This window comes from Siphateles boraxobius, unplaced genomic scaffold, assembly GCF_051911475.1.
Source record: "Siphateles boraxobius isolate OS27281-9 unplaced genomic scaffold, OSU_SipBor_1 22, whole genome shotgun sequence".
NCBI lineage: Eukaryota > Metazoa > Chordata > Actinopteri > Cypriniformes > Leuciscidae > Siphateles > Siphateles boraxobius.
Window position 1 is genome coordinate 6,586,074 of NW_027508833.1, and position 22,712 is coordinate 6,608,785.

The following is a 22,712-nucleotide window of genomic DNA, read 5'->3' on the forward strand; positions in this document are numbered from 1 at the left end:
GTCGTTTGCGAACTATCTCGTGTCTGGGCAGGCGTCGACACTGAGAGCTCCAACTCTGCCATCCAAACCGCTAAAGACAACAGCGCGTTTGAATGGCAGAGCATACACGGCAGCGGTTCAGGCTGGTGCTTCCCTGCACACCATGGCGGTGCTGCAGGCATACCAAGCCGACCTGCTGCAGGATCTCGGCCAGGGGGGAGGGATGTCCCCTGAGGCGGTTACTGAGCCGCGCCGAACCACGGTTCTTGCGCTCCGGGCCACCAAACAAACTGCTGCCGCGATCAGTCGGTCGATGGTGGCGATGGTGGCCACGGAGAGACATCTTTGGTTAAACCTGGCCGACGTCGGGGAGAAAGAGAAGGCCTTCCTCCTCGATTCTTTGGTTTCGCCCTCTGAACTCTTTGGTCCCTCCGTGGAGGCGTTGCTTGGGAAGTTCAGGGAGGCGAAGGCGCGCTCAGCTGCTTTTAGGACCTGCATACCGCTGAGATCCGGTTCCACGCCCAGGCAGGCGGGAGGGCCTGTTCCTTCACGGTCTGAGGACCGTAGACAGGGCCAGAGAGCCAGTGTCGCCTCTCGTGCGCCCCCTCCTTTGAGGAACAGGGCGCAGAAAAGGTATGACTCCAGCAAGAAAAGGGATCTGATGGAGGTTATCCAGCACAAGCACACACAGCGTCGCTGATGGATAATCTCCCCGGAGGGCTTCATTAAAAAGAAATCCAGCCCTCTCCTCTCTTCTGACTCCCCAGACGTTCATTAAATCAGGCCTGGGGCTGGGCCTATGATAAGAACGATGTTCCAATGGCCCGCCTAGGCTTGGTTAGTAGAAACGCCTCTTTCAGGCATGTAAAGTGGTGGACCCGAAGTTCATAAAGAACTATCTGGCGAGTCTTCACTCCACACGCCGCAGGTGAGCTGACTGGTCTTTTTAAGAGTCATTTTTTGTGAATTAAAATTCCGAAATGTATCTCTCTACAGACCTCGTTCCCTGTATAGAGCTTTGGTTTCATGTCAAGGTAATAAGTTTCCTGGATTATTAGGGCCCTGAAGTTCCCCGTTAGGTGGCCAGAACGATAACTATGTTAGCCTTCGGGCTGTTAGCCACCTCAGGGTAGAGTAGTTGGTCTCTCTCTTAGAATTTTTTTCTTTGAGTGTTGACTGACGCTAGAGCTTCAGATAGATCTTATGTCCGGCCCACGGGTCTGTTTGACTTCTTCCTGAGTATTTCGCCCCTTGAGCTCTGTTTGGGCCTCCCTGAAGGTGAGCACCCCACATACTGTGGTTATCAGGTAGTAGGCCTCACGGGCCTCCCTGAAGGTGAATTCCCACTTACGTTGGCTATCAGGTAGTAGGCCTCTCTGGGCCTCCCTGTAACGTTTCCCTAATGGTGCTGGGTTTATGAAGCTAGTGGCATCTTGCTATCAGTCTCAGCTAGCCTTAATAGGCAGCTGCTGAAGGCGAGCTTGCGCCCTGGCTCGCTAAAGTGTTCATTCTCTGCAATTGGTTCCCTCCCGGAACCTTTCCTGCCTACAGCCTTGTCTGCCTACCAGGCGGACCTTGTGCTACCCTCACCGAGGGTCACTATGAGCATGCGGCCTCCAGAGTCTGGTCAGACGGTCGTAGGCCTCTCGTGAGGCCTCCCAATTAGATCAGCCCTTAGGCCTTCACAGGCCTCCTCAGTGTTTTGAAACACAGACACTGGGTAGATCCGTGGATCGAGTAGAGAAACTCCCTTTGCTAGCAAGGGTTGGAAAGCACTATACTGAGTCATACTCTCCGGGATATCCCGTCTCTGAGATCCGGGCCGAGTGGTTCACTGCCAGCTTCGCAGTCCCTCGGGTTGGATGCCTTGCTTAAGGCAATTGTCCAGAGGCTCTGTCTTTTGACAGACAGGATGTGGCCAGACTAAGTGTCTATGTACTGACGCCAGGTCAGGCTGTCCTGGTGGCATTTTGGGGTGAGTACGTTCCCCTGAATAGTGATTGGCTGGAGTTTCTTCGAGTTCCCTAGCCACATTCCTTGGAAGGGACCCCTTCTAATTGGAAGCTGTGGTTCCAGGCCCGGAGCCGGCCCAGGTAGGCCTTTCATTTAACCATGTTTATGAAGGTTTTTCCTGTGAGGCTGTAGCTTGGACTATGACCGTAGGGAATGCTGTCACTGACAGCCCAGTGTGACCTGAGGGTGAGTGGTTCTAGCGTTTCATTTGAAGTTGCTGGTTCTGACAGTTGTCACTGCCACTTGGCATGCACTCCCCTTAGCATGGCGGCGTTGGTGTATCGTTCCCCATAACGTCGTTGACGTATTGTTCAGTTCCCTTCGAAAGGGAACGTCTCAGGTTACGACTGTAACCTATGTTTCCCTGAGAACAGGGAACGAGACAATACGTCTACTTGCCATGCCTCGGGGCTTGCCTACCGTACAGACCCTTCAGACGATAAGGTGATTGGTCATGTTTGCAAGGCGGCCTTTTATACTTCAGGTCGCACGTTAAACATTCATGCTAATGATTCACGGGCTGTCGCCGGTCAATATGATTGACCTGATTTGATAGTGATTTCAAACACCTGACACGCCTGAGGCGTTTCCCCATAACGTCGTTGACGTATTGTCTCGTTCCCTGTTCTCAGGGAACATAGGTTACAGTCTTAACCTGAGACGTTTTGATCTATATAGCTAATTATGCCCTTCATAAAAACTGTGAGTGGGTGAATTTTTTTATAACTCATACGTTTAAATGATATTGAGCCTAAAAGTTCTGAATAAGTAAGGGCGTGGCCATTTGAGTGACTGGTGGATTGCCGCTGATGCCACTACTAGCCGTTTGTCTTCTGTCTATTAGCATTACGTCACCTCAGCCAATGTTATCTGGGAGTGACGCTGTCAAGATGGTGGCGGACGGCTCCGCCCACTTTGGGCTTCAAAAATGCTCTTCAGAAAACTAGTCCATTGTTTTATTCAGTCTAGGGTAATGATGCTTCTTTTGCAAGAGTCTTAGTTATGTGTGAGCTGTTCTTCATACATCTATACACTATTGACAACAGGCAATTGAAAATTTCTCTAAAATTTCGCTAATGTGACCGCAAATATTGGATTTGGCCAAAAAGGAGGCATTGAAAAAGGCAACTTAATGTAGCAAGTGCCTTTGCATCAGGAGCGCGTCTGCGATGCCTTTAAATGCTGCCTATGTAGGCAATACCTGTTTATTAGGCCCATTATGCCATTATGTGTTATTTCATCACGCTCTTGTTCAATTAGAATAACATTTGAGAGCACGACCACTATCATGCACGCACAGGTTGGGAAACAATCCGAAACATTCTCACCGCAGAATTCCCTACTGGAAGAATCTGGCCATAGGAGTCAGGGGTCGGAAGACAGGAGCTCACCAGCTGTCTAAGGTGACGGGGCAACTGAGTCGACCAGCAGAGGAATGCAAAGCTTTATTCCAGATCAACCCAGACATGCACACAGTTCTGTTATCCTGAACACGTCATTATCAACAGACGTCTGTTGCTTCCATATCGGAATCAAGATCCTGTGGGTTTTGTAACCATAGTTTAGTTACAGTCCGACTAGCATTTAGCCCGTTAGCATATTTGTGAAGTGTGAGCGGAGGGAAACTCCAGGACTGAAAGGCGATCCGGCCGAGAACAAGAAGCTAGTGTATGTGTGTCAAAGGTCTTTAGCACCTTAGCAGGGAAAAAAGCCCTCTGTCAACATGTCCCACACATCAGCTTTAATGAGACGCCACTCACACTATTTCCAGAGCCTCCTCTCAGTGCGAGCCAAGCGGAGCTGGACACTCGGCTCAGGGATTAATAAACAGTTAATCAGCGGACGATTGGATAGGGCTGACCGTATGAGGAGGCGTTTACTGCGTTTAATGACAGATGAGAGGGTGTGTGTGAGTGCAGTGTCCTGAAGTGCCCTATAAAGGGCTTTACTGGGACATATAAATATGATGTGCGCTCCGGACAGGTGTGTACGGGACCCAGGTTGACCGAAGGCCACTGTGTGTGATGTCTGTACACTCAAAATATTTATGAAAATCCAATTCCTCATGGATAAAATCAAGTTCCATCCCACACTTTACCTGTTGCACTTAGAATTATTTTACATTACAGAAGTGAACAGCGTTTTACGTTGACTCTGGTGAGAAAGTCACTGTAACATTTTCATGAAAGATAGTCAGTGGTCTAACTAACATCAGTCGTCTAAAACTAGCATTTTAGTGCTGTTTTAAAAAAAAAAATGTAAGTAAAGCTGCATTAGTGCATATTTCTCCATCACTGACTAATGATGTAAAAGTTTTAAATGGCATTTGTGCAATATTGTTTTGTTTTACACAGTAAATACTGCTGAACGATATGGGTTTTTTTTAACAGCTGATATATAATGCAATGTAGTGACAGAAAATAAGTTTACTGAATTGATTATTTAAAATTGTGTGCGCACACATGTGTGTGTGTGTGTGTGTGTGTGTTTGTGTGTGTGTGTCTGTGTGTGCGTGTGAGTATGTGTGAGTATGTGTGTCTGTGTGTAGCAGAGCTGTTTGAGGAGACTGTGTTTTTGGGTCAGTAGTGATCCAGTCAGCTGTAAGCGCCTTGCTGAAACGCTCTCTGTGCTGACGCAGCACTGCTGTGTGTGTGTGTGTGTGTGTGTGTGTGTGTGAATGAGTGAGCGAGTGTGTGTGTGATTAAGAGGGTCAACATCCTCCTAATCTCCTTTCTAGATAGCACTTCACCCTGCTAATGATTCCCATCTTCCCCAAAAACACAACACAGTCAGAATGTGCACACAGCAGCTATGTTCCCTTTCTTCATTTAACGTCTGTTTAACTGCATCTGACAGGAAGACCTGCTTATAAGTAAGAAATAATGTACATCCAGCCAGTTGTTATCTCAGAATGATCAGGATCAGGTCTTGCATTAGCCTGAACGGGGGTTTATTCTGAGATAACACACACACACAGACACACACAGACACACACACACACACACACACACACACACACACACACACACACACACACACACACACACACACACACACACACACACACACACACACACACACACACACCTGAAGGGGGTTTATTCTGAGATAAAACGCACACACACACCTGAAGTGGGTTTATTCTGAGATAACAACCGGCTGGATGTACATTATCCCGCTTATTACACGGCTATTTGGCACATAAGTAAATAATTAGACACGAAATATTGATCTGCGTTGAAATATTTTATTAGCTCTTTAAAAGCAAAGCTTCGTGGAGAGAGCAGTTTTAGCGGCAAGTTCACACTAAACAGACATTTAAGAGATACGGTATACAGTCATAACACTTATTACACAGAATTTCGCCACATAAATAATTATGGAGATAAGCGATATTGATTAAACTGTTTTAAAATCGTACCTTTTTGTATCTTATAATCTAACAGTGTACAAAACAATAGTCACAAAACGGCAGCATCTGCGTTTGTATGAAACAAGAGAGATCGAGTCCACGATACTGGATGGCATAATTAAACAACCGGTTCCTAGCAGGCATATAGCACTGCTGACTTCAATGACCTGGATAAGCCCATGTTTCTGTTTTGAGAGGTTGTTATCTGGGAATAACTTACCGCTGGATGGCACGATTGACCAATCAGAATCAAGTATTCCACAGAGCCGTGTAATATTGGAAATATAATATGGTAGATGCAGATTGTTGTTGCCGCTCCATTTATAGCTCTTTTAAAGGGGTGGTATAATACCCCTTTTCACAAGATGTAAAATAAGTCTCTGATGTCCACAGAGTGTGTATGTGCAGTTTTAGCTCAATATACTTTACAGATCATTTTTTATAGCATGTTAAAATTGTCACTTTTTGAGGGTGAGCAAAAACACATTGTTTTTTGTGTGTCCCTTTAAATGAAAATGAGCTGCTGCTGCAGACTCACAAATGTGCTCGACTACAACAACTCTTTCTCTTCTCAACATGGACTGTGTTCCGGGGTTGGGGTTTAAGTAAAATTTTAGGGTTTGTGATGTCACTAACCCGTGAATAATCTCGTTTAGTCCCTACCAGTCGTTTGTTGTAGTTCTTAAAAAGCTATTTCTTTAAAAGAAAATATCTCCCTTTGCTTTGAAGTATTTATGGGAGTGTTTGTGAGAGTGTTTGTGGGAGTGTTTGTGGGAAAGTGGTAGTGTTTGTGTGAGTAATTGTGGGAGTGCTTGAGGGAAAGTGGTAGTGTTTGTGGGAGTGTTATGGGAGTTTTTGTGTGAGTGTTTGTGGGAGTGTTTGTGGAAGTTTTTGTGAGAGTTTTTGTTGGAGTGTTTGTGGGAAAGTGGGAGTGTTTGTGGGATTCTTTGTTGGAGTTGTTGTGGGAAAGTGGGAGTGTTTGTGGGAGTTTTTGTGGGAGTTTTTGTGGGAGTGTTTGTTGGAGTGTTTGTGGGAGTTTTTGTGGAAGTGTTTGTGGGAAAGTGGGAGTGTTTGTGAAAGTGCTTGTGGGAGTGTTTGTGGGAGTTTTTGTGGGAGTTTTTGTGGGAGTGTTTGTGGGAGCATTTGTGGGAGTTTTTGTGGGAAAGTGGGAGTTTTTGTGGGAGTGTTTGTGAGAGTGTTTGTGGGAGTGTTTGTGGGAGTTTTTGTGGGAGTTTTTGTAGGAGTGCTTGTGGGAGTATTTGTGAGAGTTTTTGTGGGAAAGTGGGAGTTTTTGTGGGAGTGTTTGTGAGAGTGTTTGTGGGAGTGTTTGTGGGAGTTTTTGTGGGAGTTTTTGTAGGAGTGCTTGTGGGAGTATTTGTGAGAGTTTTTGTGGGAAAGTGGGAGTTTTTGTGGGAGTGTTTGTGAGAGTGTTTGTGGGAGTGTTTGTGGGAAAGTGGGAGTGTCTGTGAGAGTTTTTCTGTGAGTGTTTGGGGGAGTTTTTGTGGGAAAGTGGGAGTGTTTGTGCAAGTGTTTGTGGGAGTGTTTGTGGGAGCTTTTGTGGGAGTGTTTGTGAGAGTATTTGTGGGAGTTTTTGTGGGAGTGTTTGTGAGAGTGTTTGTGGGAGTGTTTGTGGGAAAGTGGGAGTGTCTGTGAGAGTTTTTCTGTGAGTGTTTGTGGGAGTTTTTGTGGAAGTGTTTGTGGGAAAGTGGGAGTGTTTGTGAAAGTGCTTGTGGGAGTGTTTGTGGGAGTTTTTGTGGGAGTGTTTGTGGGAGCATTTGTGGGAGTTTTTGTGGGAAAGTGGGAGTTTTTGTGGGAGTGTTTGTGAGAGTGTTTGTGGGAGTGTTTGTGGGAGTTTTTGTGGGAGTTTTTGTAGGAGTGCTTGTGGGAGTATTTGTGAGAGTTTTTGTGGGAAAGTGGGAGTTTTTGTGGGAGTGTTTGTGAGAGTGTTTGTGGGAGTGTTTGTGGGAAAGTGGGAGTGTCTGTGAGAGTTTTTCTGTGACTGTTTGGGGGAGTTTTTGTGGGAAAGTGGGAGTGTTTGTGCAAGTGTTTGTGGGAGTGTTTGTGGGAGCTTTTGTGGGAGTGTTTGTGAGAGTATTTGTGGGAGTTTTTGTGGGAGTGTTTTGTGAGAGTTTTTGTGGGAGTGTTTGTGAGAGTATTTGTGGGAGTGTTTATGGGGTTTTTTGGCGAGAGTGTTTGTGGGAGTTTTTGTGGGAAAGTGGTAGTGTTTGTCTGAGGTCTAAGCGTGCGAGTATATCTGCAGGCGTGTGTGTGTGACTGACCCGGGATGTGTTTGGCCCAGCCGATGATGACCACCAGCTCGCGGTCGGCCAGGTCACACAGGGTGGTCAGGGCCTTGATGTCACTCTCGGGGAGACTCGGGTCCGGCATGGCATAGATCTTCTCCGGCTCCGCCACCAGCAGATGAGACACAATCTTCGTCACTAAGGAGGACGAGGCACAGTTACAGTCACTCACACACAGCCTTTACACTGCAAACGCTATATAAAATATAACCATTTTTTGACAGTTTTGTTTCAGTTTCAATACAAAAATATTCAAAAACAATTCATAATATACTTTTTCTGCCACTGTGTTCATATTCATACCCATTAATAAATAATTATTTCTGCTTCTGTTGATTAACGTTCTTAAATCATTACAATACATTTACATGCTATATAAAATATAACATTTATTATTTGTTGACTGTTTATTCTGGTTTTAAAGGTGCAGTATGTAATTTTTAGCAGCATCTAGAGGTGAGGTTGTGAATTGCACCCAACAGAAGTAAAAGTGGCCGACAGGAAGTGATGTCGTCGTCTGAGACAGCAGAGAGTAGCCAGTTAACCAATGAAGTTTCTTTACAAAGATTAATTAAGAAATTAGGTTTACTTAACTATTCAGTAAAATGATATGTTAGAGCGAATATTATTGTTACTTGTGTCAGTGTTTTATTCGAGTTTAGCTAGCTTCTTTGCTTGAAGAACAATAGTGACGAAATAGTGAAGAATAGTGAAGAATAGTGACGAAACGCGTTTGTCCGTTCAGGGCCACTGTAGAAACATGTCGATGTAAGGGAACCTGCGGTGTGTGTAGATAGAAATGGCTCAGTCTAAGGTAATAAAAACATAACGGTTCATTATGTAAGGTCTTTACACACCACTGAAAACATAGTTCTACCAGAAAGATTCTGGAGATATAACGATAACAAAGTATTAATTTATTGTCAGCCCAGCAAGCAATTATTTATAAAGTTCTTTGGCGTAGGCCCTGTCCGTAGTTCATAATCCGAGGGTAGCGGATCTGCATTTCCTGCCTGAAGACGAAGGCAGGGGCGCTGCCGACCCCCCCGGGAGGTAAGGACAGGACTATGCTGGTGGTGGTGGGGGAGGGTGGAGGTAGTTGTCGCGTCAGCATCTGCGAACTCAACCGTGTGTAAGTACCAATCATTTATACAGCGAGTATAAGGACATTATTGGATAGATGTGAAGGTAATAAATGACGTAGTTATTAAGTCTTCCTGGCAGAACTTATGCTAAAGCTTTCATTTATGTATATGATATTGCATTTCTGTCAACAGATCATCCTAAATATTACAGAATGCACCTTTAATACAAAAATATTCACAAACAATTCATAATATATTTCCTGCCATTGTGTTCATATTCATACCCATTGATAAATCAATATAATACATCATACAATCATTTGTATGTCATTTCTGATGTTTATCTGATATATTGAATATTGAAATAATGGTAACATTTTGCAATGAGGTTTATTAGTTAATATTAGTTAATGTATTACCTAACATGAACTAACAATGAGCAATACATTTGTTACAGTATTTATTAATCTTTGTTAAAGTCAGTTAATAAAAATCCAGCTGTTCACTGTTTGTTTATGTTAGTTCACAGTGCATTCACTAATGTTAACAAATACAACCTTAGATTTTAATAATGTATTATTAAATGTTGAAATTAATATAAACTAAGATTAATCCTAAAGAAGATTTGTTCATTCTTAGTTCATGTTAACTAATGTTAACTAATGCACCGTATTGTAAAGTGTTACCAAAGTTTAATTTGTAAGTCATTTATGATATGTATCTGACCAGCTTCAAAACATGTTTTTAAATATTGAAATAATGACAACAATTTATAATTTACCCTTTCTACTTATGTTGACTTACATAATTAAATCATTACAATACATTATAATACCTTTCATATGTAAGGCATTAGTTATGCACAACGGTATGTTATGCTTAATATAAAATAATATTGATTTATTAATAAAGGATTGAATATCTTAACTGAACAAGTTGCATTTAGATAAGTGTGATGCAGATAATAGTGCAGATAACGGTGTGTGTGTGTGTGTGTGTGTGTGTGTGTGTGTGTGTGTGTGTGTGTGTGTGTGTGTGTGTGTGTGTGTGTGTGTGTGTGAGTAAGTGTGTGAGTGTGAATGTGCGTGAGTTTGTGTGTGTGTGTGTGTGTGTGTGTGTGTGTGTTCTCACGTGGTTTTTTGGCTGGCGGTGGCAGTGTGAGCCCCAGGTAAGCTGTGTTTTCTGCATCCATTCTCCTCTTGTATTTCTGTCGTCCTCCTCGTACGCGGTCTAGCCGAACACCTGATCAAACACACACACACACACACACACTTTCTGATCAATACACACAGTGTCACCCACAATATCACAGTTGTGACCAAAATGTAGTTTTGGGTTTAAAGAGTCCAAACTGTCTATTTTGACTGAATTCATACACACGAGTGATATTAGCAGTAAAACTACAGCATTTGGTACATGATATAATGCAACATAATATTATTACAGTCTATTATTGATATACAGTATTATTATTATTGTTCTACATCATTCTCATAAAAGACAAAATGGTCAAAATATGATTGATTTTTTTTAATTGCAAATTTCAAAGCATTGTTTTAGTAAGTGAAATACAATTTTAAACACACAAACACACTATGATTCACACAAATCAGAGAGAGAGAGAGAGAGAGAGATAGAGAGAGAGAGAGAGAGAGAGAGAGACAGAGAGAGAGAGAGAGAGAGAGATAGAGAGAGAGAGAGAGAGAGAGAGAGAGAGAGATAGAGAGAGAGAGAGAGAGAGAGAGAGAGAGAGAGAGAGAGAGAGAGAGAGAGAGAGAGAGAGAGAGAGAGAGAGAGAGAGAGAGAGAGAGAGATATTTGTGATTACAATCACAGCATTAGATCAAACTATTTCACTAGATTCCAACAACTAGAACCAAATTTTATGGCATTACCAAATTCAGGAAAAACTCTGAAAAAAAAAGAAGTATGTAACAGCCTGCCACAAACTACGAGAGTCAGCCAGTGGACAAAACTAAAAACTTATCTTGTCTGAATGTTGGTACAAATGTACAAAAGTGTGTGTTTTATATATATATATATATATATATATATATATATATATATATATATATATATATATATATATATATATATATATATATATATATATATATACACACACACATATATATATATACATACATAAATGTATTCATGCATTTTATTTTTTTTACTGATTGATTTATTGACTTTTGTGATCATTTGTTCATTGTATATGTAATGGCCAATGCATTGGCAATACTGTACAAGTCATGCCAATAAAGCTCATTTGAATTGAATTGAATTGAATTGAATTGAGAGAGAGAGAGAGAGAGAGAGAGAGAGAGAGAGAGAGAGAGAGAGAGAGAGAGAGAGAGAGAGAGAGAGAGAGAGAGAGAGAGAGAGAGAGAGAGAGAGAGAGAGAGAGAGAGAGAGAGAGACAGGTGCTGTTCTCTCAGCGTGTGACGGAGGTGTCAGGCCTCCATATGTGAACACTGTGACACACAGATGAATATTCAACACGGGGTCACTGAACTCACACACGCACACCTCTCATCGTTTGATTTCACCACACTTATACACAGCATCATGTGCAAAACTGGCCAGTTCTGATAATAACACTCAGATGACCAGCGGCTCTTACACATACACTGATACATCACACAAATATTACTCAAGAAGTTCCAGCAGGACGAGTTTAGCATGTTTCTCATTTTAAGACACACACACACTCACACAGACACACACACAAACACCATCAACGCCACGCTACTCGTCATAACATCGTATTTATTAGCCAATTATTTGATAAGAATGCTTTTACATTTGCACATTACTCACCACTCCTAAACCTGTAATATTTGACCTGTTGGTTTATTTACTCAGGGTGGGTTCAGTGTAAGTTTACTGGATAAAACTGCTGAATTTGAATCTATTTCTAGGGGTTAAACATACAAGCCTGAAGTCAGAAGCTCTAAACCAGAAAACTGGCGTGATTATTGAGTGCAGATGAAAATGTGACTGACTATTAAGCTGTAAAGCAAAGGTTTATGCATATTTTGGATTAACCTGTTCACACGCGTTTTTATTTTCTCACAAAATAACGGTTTAACAATAATTTGCACATTACACATGTTAATGCAGCAACCATTGTGTTTTTTTTTTCTGCTGTTGCTAGCTAATTAATACAATCTATGATTAGGGAAATGATCTAAACAAAAACATTTTTTTAAGAAGTACACTTACTTAAGAAGTAAATGAAACTGTCAAAAATATTTTTTTATTGTAAATAAAACATTATTGAAATGTGTTTTCCTTCTACTTCAAAATTTCACGTTCAATTCAATTTCAATTGTGTTTCCTTGTAATTATTTGTAAAAATTTACAAGCTGAATTTCTGAGTGAAAATGAATTTCAAAGTAAATCCTCCACTAAATGTTTTTCCCAGCTAACACGGAAAGTTCTTCCAGTAATGTTAATAGAATGTTTGTTTAGTTATCTGGCCTTTAATAATGTTCTCAAAACATTAGCAAAAAAACATTATTTATACATTGTTCATGGTGTGTTTTTTCTGAAACATTTTAGTTGGACGCTCATCTAACATTCTTTAAATTGTACTTGTTGATTTGGAACGGTCAGAGAACATTCAAAAATAACATTCCAATAATGTTTGAAGAATGATGAAACAGAATGTTCCCTTAAAGGTGCTCTAAGTGATGTCACGCGTTTTTTATGCCAAAACATTTTTTGTCACATACAGCAAACATCTCACTATGCGCAACAAAAACAAACTGGGCTAACCCACACCACGAAACATAACAAACAGTTCCAGCCAATGAACCCACAAGAAGGATTTGGGGGAGTTAGTGCGCGGATGAGGAGGAGGGAGGGTCTAGCTAGCCTCCGTTTTGTTTGACAGTACTTTAAACATCAACAAGAAGTGACGTCACCCGACTTCACTCAGAGCACCTTTAACATTCACATAACGTATTTTTAAATTTATTTTAACATTTAAAACTGCACGTTTTTAGAATATTTTTTTAGAACATTCAAAAGTAACGTTCCCATAATGTTTGAAGAATGATAAAATGGAATGTTTCCAACCAAGGAATAACAACAAAAAAATATATATAACATTAAAAAAAACAAGTCTGGGGAACATAACGTTTTCATAATTTTGAACTCTTACCCGCCATTGGTGGAATTTTCTGGCTTTTACTCTTATACAGTAGGGGGCGCTATAACACATCTTCTGAAAGAGTACTGAATCTCCTAATCAAAACACTGGCGAAGAAGAAGCAGAAACAAGTGACAGAAGAGATAAGAGGAAAAACCTTGATTTTCTCAGCTGGCGGGGAAAGAGTTAATGGGAACAGCTGAAATACATAGAGTATCTAATGATTCATATTAAAGGGAAAATGTTGCTGTTTTAAAAACAAATGGCAGGTAAAGTTATGGGACGTGTATCACATGCTGTGGTGAAACTTCCCAGCTGGCTAAATGATCTCATCCCTCTGTGTCAGAGGAGGTTTGTGTGCCACTACGCCAAATTACTCCTGCAATTCTCCTTTATTGAACATTATAGAGTCTGAGATTAGAGCTAGGACGGAGGAACAGAGACAGACACAAAGAGAAGAGCAACGGGCTCCATTTAACACCCATAATCAGCTGAAAAATGACAACAGTATTATGTTGTACATGCTTTACATTTTCAACGCTTCCCAGAAAAGCACAACTCCACAATATATGAACTGCTAAATGCATTTGATCTGAATTATAATGTCTGTTTCATCAAACATGACACAAAAAGCGCAACAAAGAGCTGTGACAACAAACTGCATTATCTTTTCAGAAGCCGAATAGGGAGATTTCTTCTCCTTATACAAATTATTTGATTCCCTAGAAACAGAAATCTGATTAGGATTGTCTTTCAATTTCCTGACACTGACAACCCACTAACCTAATTACCCGCCGGTCCCCGTGGTCCCACTCTTCCTCGCAAACTCCGGGACATTATTTGATGCTCGCTAAGTCCCAGTAAAATCTCATTTCTCCCAAATACAGTTTTAATATATTTTATTGATAGTCACAGACGGTGGGGAGAGGGATAAATGATTTTGAATTATGCTAAAGATTAGATTGACTAAATGCACGGTAAATATAATTTAAGTTTGGCCCAAATGGTTTGACTTAACAAGCTTATTAATACAACATACCTAAAGGACATAACTTCAGTACTAGGCTCATTTCATTCTTTGTCACAGTTTTTGCTACATTCTTTTGATGATTTTGAATTATGCTAAAGATTAGATTGACTAAATGCACGGTAAATATAATTTAAGTTTGGCCCAAATGGTTTGTACTTAAAAAGCTTATTAATACAACATACCTAAAGGACATAACTTCAGTACTAGGCACATTTCCATTTTTTTTCACGGTATTGTTGCTGAAAATGTCTGAAACACAAAACCGAGGACTGTTTTTTCTCATGCTGAAACTAGTCTCTGCTGGTTTCGTTAAAAAAACACAGAACTAGGTCAGCGAAGACCAGCAAACCCTCTCAGGCTGGTTTTTGCAAACTACATTAGGTCACATTTGGCCACATTTCTCCGGTCGTCAGGTTTCCCTGAAGATCCCGTCCATTGTGGGATTCAGGCGCTTCATGTCACACGCCATTGCAAAGCCGGAGTGAAGATTCAGAGGTACAAAGGTGCCTGTTTTAATTAGAACAGTAACTGGCGTAATTAAACAGATGCTGACAGGAATTAAACCTTGGCACTATCTAGTCTCCCGTTACACTGGGAACAAGAGGGTCAGGATGAGAGACAGGGGGATGAAAGAAAAGGGCCGGTTTGTAACGGATGTATCATGTATCATGAGGTCGCAACCTCACTGATCCAATCAATTCAAGTACAGGATAGACACACTATAGATAGTACTAATCACTGCAAAAAATATTTTCTTTCTCAGTATTTTTGTCCTGGCTTCCAGTACAAATATCGAAACATTTTTATGTGTATCAAGATACATTTATTTGAGAAACAAAATTATATGAGTTGTAATAGTTTTATAGGAGGGGCAGTCATGGCCTAATGGTAACAGAGTTGAACTGGTGACCCGAAGGTTGCTGGTTCGATTCCAGTGCCGGCAGGAATATGACTGAGGTGTCCTTGAGCAACCCCCAATCGCTCCCCGGGCGCCACTCAAGGCTGCCCGCTGCTCCGGGTGTGTGTATCCACGTTTGCAGTGTGTGTGTGTTCACTACTCTGCTCCTAATGTGTGTGCACTTACTTGGATGGGTTAAATGCAGAGGTCAAATTCCAAGTATGGGTTACCATACTTGGCCATCACTTTCACTTTCATTATGTTAAGTGAGTTTGTGCTACAAGAAAGAAAAAAAAAAACAATAAAAAATGTCTGACAATGGGACTCAGAAAAATTATATTGGTTTCCTTTTGAATTAAGTTAATTTTTCTGACACCCATATTTTTTCTTGTTTTAAGCATAAACTCACTTATTTTTGATACATTGTGCAGTTATTTCGCTTCTTAAGTTAAATGTTTGTTGATTTAAAATTGTATAGACATTTCTACTAGAAGACAAGACAAAAATACTGATTAAGAAAATAAATGGTTTGCAGTGAAAAACCCTGCGATTGATACCAAATTTCCTGTTTCTTAAATACAGAAGTACATTATGTGAATGCCATTTCATGTTGAGTCGCCATGAAAAACATAAGTTGCACTGGTCTTTTCTTCTCTATTGTGTCTTATATCGAGTGAAACGCTTCTGGAATAAGAACAGATGTGGGCGTGGCTTGATTTTGTTACTGGGGAATTGATTGGATGGTTGGATGGTTGTGGTTTGCTATTGGCTGATCTTATGTGAGTGACAGGTTATAGCCCCGTCCTCGTCTTCAGAGAAGAGATGAGATTCTGCAAGACGAACTTAGTCTGATTAAAGATTATTGAAACAATAATTATGTGCACTGATAAATCATTTATGATAAACACTGCAATATTCCATAAAAAAGAAAAAAGAATTGCTCATTTTGATTTCATGGTGACACTAAGACAGAAAAAGCACTGAATGCATCTTTACACTCTTTTGGACGATTCCACAAGCTGCATCAGAGGAACGAGCGGCTCAAATGGGAATATCTTCAATGAAACACGAGAGTGGTAGTCAACAAGTACATCACTGTACTTTACTTGCCCACTGATTCCCAGCGAGCGGATCTCGAATGTCGTTTCTTCAAAGCGAGCGTGGGTGTGTGTGTGTGTGTGTGTGTGTGTGTGTGTGAGAGAGAAAGGGCTTAGGGTCAGTGTGGAAGGCATCCGAGTGCGGATTAGCCTTCGGGCCCGGGCTCCTTTTACTCTCCCAAAACAACAACACACACAAGCGCTTCACACACTCGCATATATGTGCTAGAGGAATCCCTCACCTAAAATGACCATTCTGTCTTCATTTATGCCCATGTGTGGTTTCAAACCCGTACGGTTTTTCTGAGATGTTGGACTGAATTGTTGCAAAGTTCCTAAAAGGACACCATAGAAGTATCGTAACACACAAGTCAAGCACTATATTCAAATATCACAAGGTCTTCTGAAACCCTCTGACAGCTTTGCGTGAGGATTATAGCACACGAATCGTAAGGGAATACTTTGTTTTGGTGTCTTTTCCTCTCTTTGACAGAATAAATCACCACCACTTTCATTGTATGCAAAAAAATAATTACATGAGGTCAGAACCAGGGCTGCATTATTACCCGAAATAAATTGAAATTGTGATTTCTCTCAGTGGGATTATCAAATCGTAATATTTCTCTCTCAAAGCTACAATCCCCTCTCGAGCAAAGCCCCTACAAATGGGCCTGTCTCAACCCCGGTTGGGGGTCACTGGACTTGGCAAGGGCCCTTATTTTTGGTGGTCTCACCTGTTCTGGGAGCCCATCATCTGCAAGAGGGGAAAGTGTCCGCGTGGCTGGGATAGTTGGCAGTGACTCGGGGAGCTTAGGATGACCCGTTTTTAGCTAGGAAATTCACAGGGCCACGTCCTGAACTCCACCTTTCATGGCTGCCGACAACCTCCATCTGAACTGGCCTCGCGTCAGCACTATTTCAAAGAGCCCTGCATTTGGCAGCTTGTGGACGCATGGCGTTTTTCCTCACCTACTGTGACAGGAGAAACGGGACCGTGGGGTTGACATCTAACCGAAAAACACCTGTGCCGTGGCTTCTTCTAGCCGGGCCAAACCGCATCAGGCACTCGTCCCAAACATGCTGCCAACAAAGAGGAAACTATCGCAGCACAATCCTGCCAAAGGACAACTGAATGTTGCTCACTGTGGGTTGATGCACTCTCAGAAAGAAAAAAAGTGTGAAAATTGGACTTTTAGGAGTACAACAGCTTGTCATTACGACAGAACACACATCTTTAGTTTAGGGTCAAATACTCCAATATGCAACTATTAACTAGTTGCATATTACTGGTATATTGGCTGTTTATTAGTACTTATAAAGCACATATTAATGCCTTATTCTGCATGATCATATTCTACATCCCTTAATCACACAATACATAAACTTAACAACTACCTTACTAACTATTATTAAGCAGTAATTAGGAGTTTGAGGCAAAAGTCATAGTTAATAGTTAGTTGATACTGAGAACTGGACCCTGAAGTGTGACCAAAGATTTATTCATAGATGCCACCTACGTCACTAGAAATAGAACGCCGCCATATTGACGACCGATCTCGCCCGGCACCGCCCAAACTGCCCATTTGAATGAGAGAGAAAGACAGAGATAGATAGATAAAATTTTGATTTTAGGCTCCGATCCTTATTTGTTACCCCCAGTTTTCATTTTGTCCTTTATTATCTGCCCCAGACTTGCCCCAATTTGCCTTCAATTATATATATATATTTACCTTGTGCATAACCCCTCCCCATACAGTGGGGATCGCTTGTTGAAGGCTTTCAAGAGTACAGACGCGCATCAATATGCTGTTGCTGGATGGGTTACAAACGTAAAAGTGCGGCACCTGGCCACCAAGGATTTATATTTAATCATGGGAAATGTTGGTATTATAAAAATAAATCAAATGTATGATTTTGGTGGTAGTTTGCTCTGACTAGGTAGCGAGTTGTTAGCTAAGTGGCTCAGCCGGTAGCTTGCTAGCTGTTAGCCACGGCTCACGGCTAGCTGTCATTAATCTGGATTAGGCCTGTCGTGATAGTCAATAAATCAATTAATCGCACGATAAAAATATGAGCTCGATAATATTTCCGGCCGCGATAATTTCCATTTGCATGCTTTGTTTTCCTCGTCTCTCTCTCTCTCTCTCTCTCTCTCTCTCTCTCTCTCTCTCTCTCTCTCTCTCTCTCTCTCTCTCTCTCTCTCTCTCTCTCTCTCTCTCTCTCTCTCTCTCTCTCTCTACACCAAAGAGACTGGATGACAACCCTGTTTAAGACATAACTGACATATTTCACGTGAATACTCTCCAAAACGGACATTTAAACATAATGTTGTGTGTATTTGTCCATTCAGACACGAAACAGAGCTCAATTCATTACTCGCGCGCTGTATAGGAGTCTATGGTTGCACGCTTCGGCTCGGGTGTGTGCACACAGAAAGATGAGACATGATACAATATTAGACATTCATACACTATGAGACATTTATTCTATCCTTTTCTTTTGGTATAGAATAAAATACCAGTTCGGGGTTCCTCTTTCAGCTGTTGTTGCAGCCAACTGCACAACATATTGCAGGCATTACTGAGACCATCAGTCGTCAAGATGGCGGCGCAAAGCTACAGTGACGTCATGGGAACCGAAAGAATAGTAGTACCTTAATGATACTTATAACACGGCTCTGTGGAATACTTGATTCTGATTGGTCAATCGTGCCATCCAGCGGTATATTATTCCCAGATAACAACCGCTGAGAACAAAAACACAGACTCATCCGGGTCACTGAAGTCAACAGCCCTGTACGCTTACTAGGAAAAAAAAAATATTTTTGGAAGTTTTGCTTTTGGTGAGCTAATAAAATATGAAAACACAGTCAAATCAATATTTTGTGTAGTTATTTAATTATGCCATCCATTATCGTGGACTCGCTCTCTCTTGTTTCATACAAACGCAGATGCTGCCATTTTGTGACGATTGTTTTATACACGGTTGGATTATAAGATACAAACAGGTATGATTTTAAAACAGTTTAATCTGAAATCAATATATCTCATCCCCATAATTATTTATGTGACGAAATTCTGTGTAATAAGTGTTATGACTGTATACCGTATCTCCTAAATCTCTGTTTAGTTTGAACTTGCTACGCTAGCAACTGCTTTGTGTTTAAAGAGCTAATAAAATATTTCAACTCAGATCAAAATTTCGTGTCTAATTATTTACTTATGTGGCAAGTAGTCGTGTAATAAGAGGGATATAATGTACATCCAGGCGGATGTTAATTCAGAATAAACCCCTTTAGGTTTGTGTGTGTGTGTGTGTGTGTGTGTGTGTGTGTGTGTGTGTGTGTGTGTGTGTGTGTGTGTGTTATCTCAGAATAAACTCTTTCAGGCTAATGTAAGACCTGATCCTGATCACCCTGTCGGATTTATTCTGATACAAAGTTGTCCCATTAAAAGCTGTTGGGCCCTAAAGGCTGTTTTTTTGTTCTAAAAATCTCTTGGAATCAGCAGTTAAAATCATTTAGGGAAACTTATTTAGGAAAAAGAATAGAACTAGAACTTGTTTAGGTAGCAAAGTTGTTTTGAAACCAAACTAAACCTAAACTGTAAAATTCCCATGAATTAAACAACTTTGCAGTTACAAATATTTTCAACAGTTTATCAACAAAAAAGTTGGTAATCCTTACAACGGCAGTCAGGCTGAATGAAAGTGCAAATTCACTTATGGAAAAGCATAAATACAGTGGTTACCCCTGTGCACAAATCAGTGCTGGACTTATAAACACTGAAAATAAGATGCCATCGAAACTTTTCTGAAGACAGTCAGTTCCTTTCAGATAAACACTCAAATAACAAGTTCACGTGAAGGGCCTAATTAAATCATATTTGAGTAATTTCATTGACAATCTCTTTTTAATCAGACCACACACACACAATGATGATTGTGGCGGGTCATGTGATTCAGTTGATGTCTACACTTTCTTTAGGCTGTGAGTGTGTGTTTTGTAGAGATGATCTACAGTGTGTCGTCAGTGATCTCGTCTCTCTGGTGGAAAACACATGTTCACGCCTGTGGTAATCCTCTCACCTGTTCAGACCAGGCCTCGAGGGAAACAACCGCCACGCACACGCGCTTCACACACTCGCATATGTGTGCTAGAGGAATCGCTCACCTAAAATGACCGTTCTGTCTTCATTTATTCACACGCGTGTTTTCAAACCCATATGGTTTTTCTCAGATGTTGGACTGAATGTTGCAAAGTTCCTAAAAGGACACCATAAAAGTATCGTAACACACAAGTCAAGCACTATATTCAAATATCACAAGGTCTTCTGAAATCCTCCGATAGTTTTGCGTGAGGTATATAGCACACAAGTCCTAGGGAACACTTTGTTTTGGTGTCTTTTCCTCTTTGACAGAATAAATCACCATCCACTTTCATTGTATGCAAAAATAATAATTGCATGAGGCCAGAACCAGGGCTGAATTATTACTCAAAATATATGAAAACTGTGATTTCTCTCAGTAGGATTATCAAAATTGTAAAGTCTGTGATTTATTTAAATAAATATGTGTGCTTTGTGTTTCAGTGTGAAGCATTTCAATTTTAATTTATGCATTTAGCTAAGAAAAAAAAAACGTTTTATGTGCGTGCAAGAGTTTTGATTCACAGTCGAGCAGCTGATGATCCGGTGTTTTCAGCTTCTCGCTTCACAGTAAATGCTGCTCTACACTAACTTCATCTGTGTATCTGAGTTTGAGTCGCTATAATGTGCATTTGGGAACAAAACATGCATGAAACTTCTTTACATACCGCAATGAGAAGAGCTTATAAATCAGCTGTTTTCAACCAAAGACAAGTTTTAAAGGGCTATTATGAATTTTCATGTATTAATCCCTTTTTCTATTGCCAATGTTGGAACAGCTGGTAACAAAACTTAAAAAAACGAGACCTTCCCCAACTTCCTAGGTTGTTTATGAAAGCTTGTAGACTTGTGGACTTTGCCGGGAACGTCCAAAAGATGTGACAATGACACATGAAACGAATGCTTATACAATGTTCAGGATAATGCTGAAAAAGACATTCTGCACTGTAATGCCAATGTGCCGTGAAAAGAAAACGGATTCATTCAAACTACAGTCTCACATAGACAGATACAAATAAAATTAATATTATTATTTTCCTTAAATACTTAATTTTCATATTTTAGAGTGAAATATTACAATATTGATATTCCTTATTTTGCTTAGCATAATAATAATAACAGTAATGACTATACTTACTATAAGGGGTTACACTTTATTTTAAGGTGTGAATGTTACAGTGTAATTATATATCTAAGTACTGAATAATATTAATTAACTACATGTACTTACTATATGGTTATTTGCATGTAATTATGCATAATATACTGTTATTACTAACATAAGTAATAAGTACATGTAACATATGTAACACGGACACTGTAAAATAAAGTGTTACCTATTCTTCTTATTATTATTGCTAGTCATATTTATACATAGCCACAACATTTTGGGCCAAATTGTGCAACCCAAACAAACAAGCACTGTTTTAACAATCACAATTACAATTTTTATATACAAAAATTGCAATTCGATTTCCCCCCAATTCATGCAGCCCTAGTCAGAACATATATATGATTAAAAGAAATACTAACGAATACTAACCATTTGAACTTATTGCTGTTGTGCATGTAATATCACAAAAGACTGAAATAGCTAATAAAGCATTTAAAACGCACAAACACTCTTCTGACAAACAAGGCTAATATATCAGACAAGCATTGAGATTGCTAATGCTACTCAGATATTTCTCAGACAGAAATCAGACATCTAGATGACGCTGGAGTACGTGAGTCTTGCGGGTTTAAAGAGTCTTTGGATTACGTCAGTGTAATCTCTCAATAGTATCTGTTCCTTTCTTCTCAGCTCCGGTTCGCTTCCATTGATCAGAGGAAAAAACCTGTAGTCCCTGACATTTGAGTCGTCTTATTGATCACTTCCTGTTTTGTGGGAATGAAGCGGGTCCAGGACGATGCAGTAAATCTCATCACTGAAAACGTCCTGCGTGCCTGATAAAGTCTTTCGTTTTATCAGCTCGGAATTATTCTATCATTACTGTTTGAAGTCATTTCTCTCTCCTCGTGGTGTCTTTGCTGAGATCACATGACGAGCCCTGCACTAAACACAGGCTAAACACACGTTTTATAATCATCGGTTTATGTGTGAAATAAGCCTGCAGTTACTTGATCAAAAATACAGTAAAACCAGTAATGTTGTGACAAAATATTATAATTTAAAGCAGCTGTTTTCTATGTGAATATATAGTAAAGTGTAATTTATTCCTGTGATCAAAGCTGAATTTTCAGCATCATTACTCCAGTCTTCAGTGTCACATGATCCTTCAGAAATCATTCTAATATGATGATTTGATGCTCAAAAAACATTTATTATCATTATCAATGTTGAAAAAAGTTCATATTTTTGTGTAAACTGATACATTTTGTTTTCCAGGATTCTTTGATGAATAAGAAGTTCAAAAGAAATGCAAGCTTTAGCGTAAGTTCTGTCAGGAAGACTCAATCGCTGTGTCACTTATTGCCTTCACATCTAACCAATCACGTGCTAATATTTGCAGTATAAAAGATTGGTACTTACACTTGTCTGAGATTGCAGATGCTGACGCTGCTAATTTCCTCCATCCTCCCCACCTCCAC

The 22,712-nt window shown here is 40.4% G+C and overlaps 1 protein-coding gene across 3 annotated transcripts in view; it reads right to left on the reverse strand.

Moving 5' to 3' along the window:
* The window catches only part of esrrb (estrogen-related receptor beta), a 115,395-nt gene that overhangs the window by 21,109 nt on the left and 71,574 nt on the right, over positions 1 to 22,712 (reverse strand). For all 3 annotated transcript variants that reach the window (XM_077238533.1, XM_077238532.1, XM_077238531.1), the window contains exons 4-5: positions 9,924 to 10,034; positions 7,684 to 7,845 (exon numbers count right to left, since the gene is read on the reverse strand). In XM_077238533.1, coding sequence (XP_077094648.1) covers positions 7,684 to 7,845; positions 9,924 to 10,034 — 273 coding nt within the window. The remainder of the gene's footprint in view (positions 1 to 7,683; positions 7,846 to 9,923; positions 10,035 to 22,712) is intronic.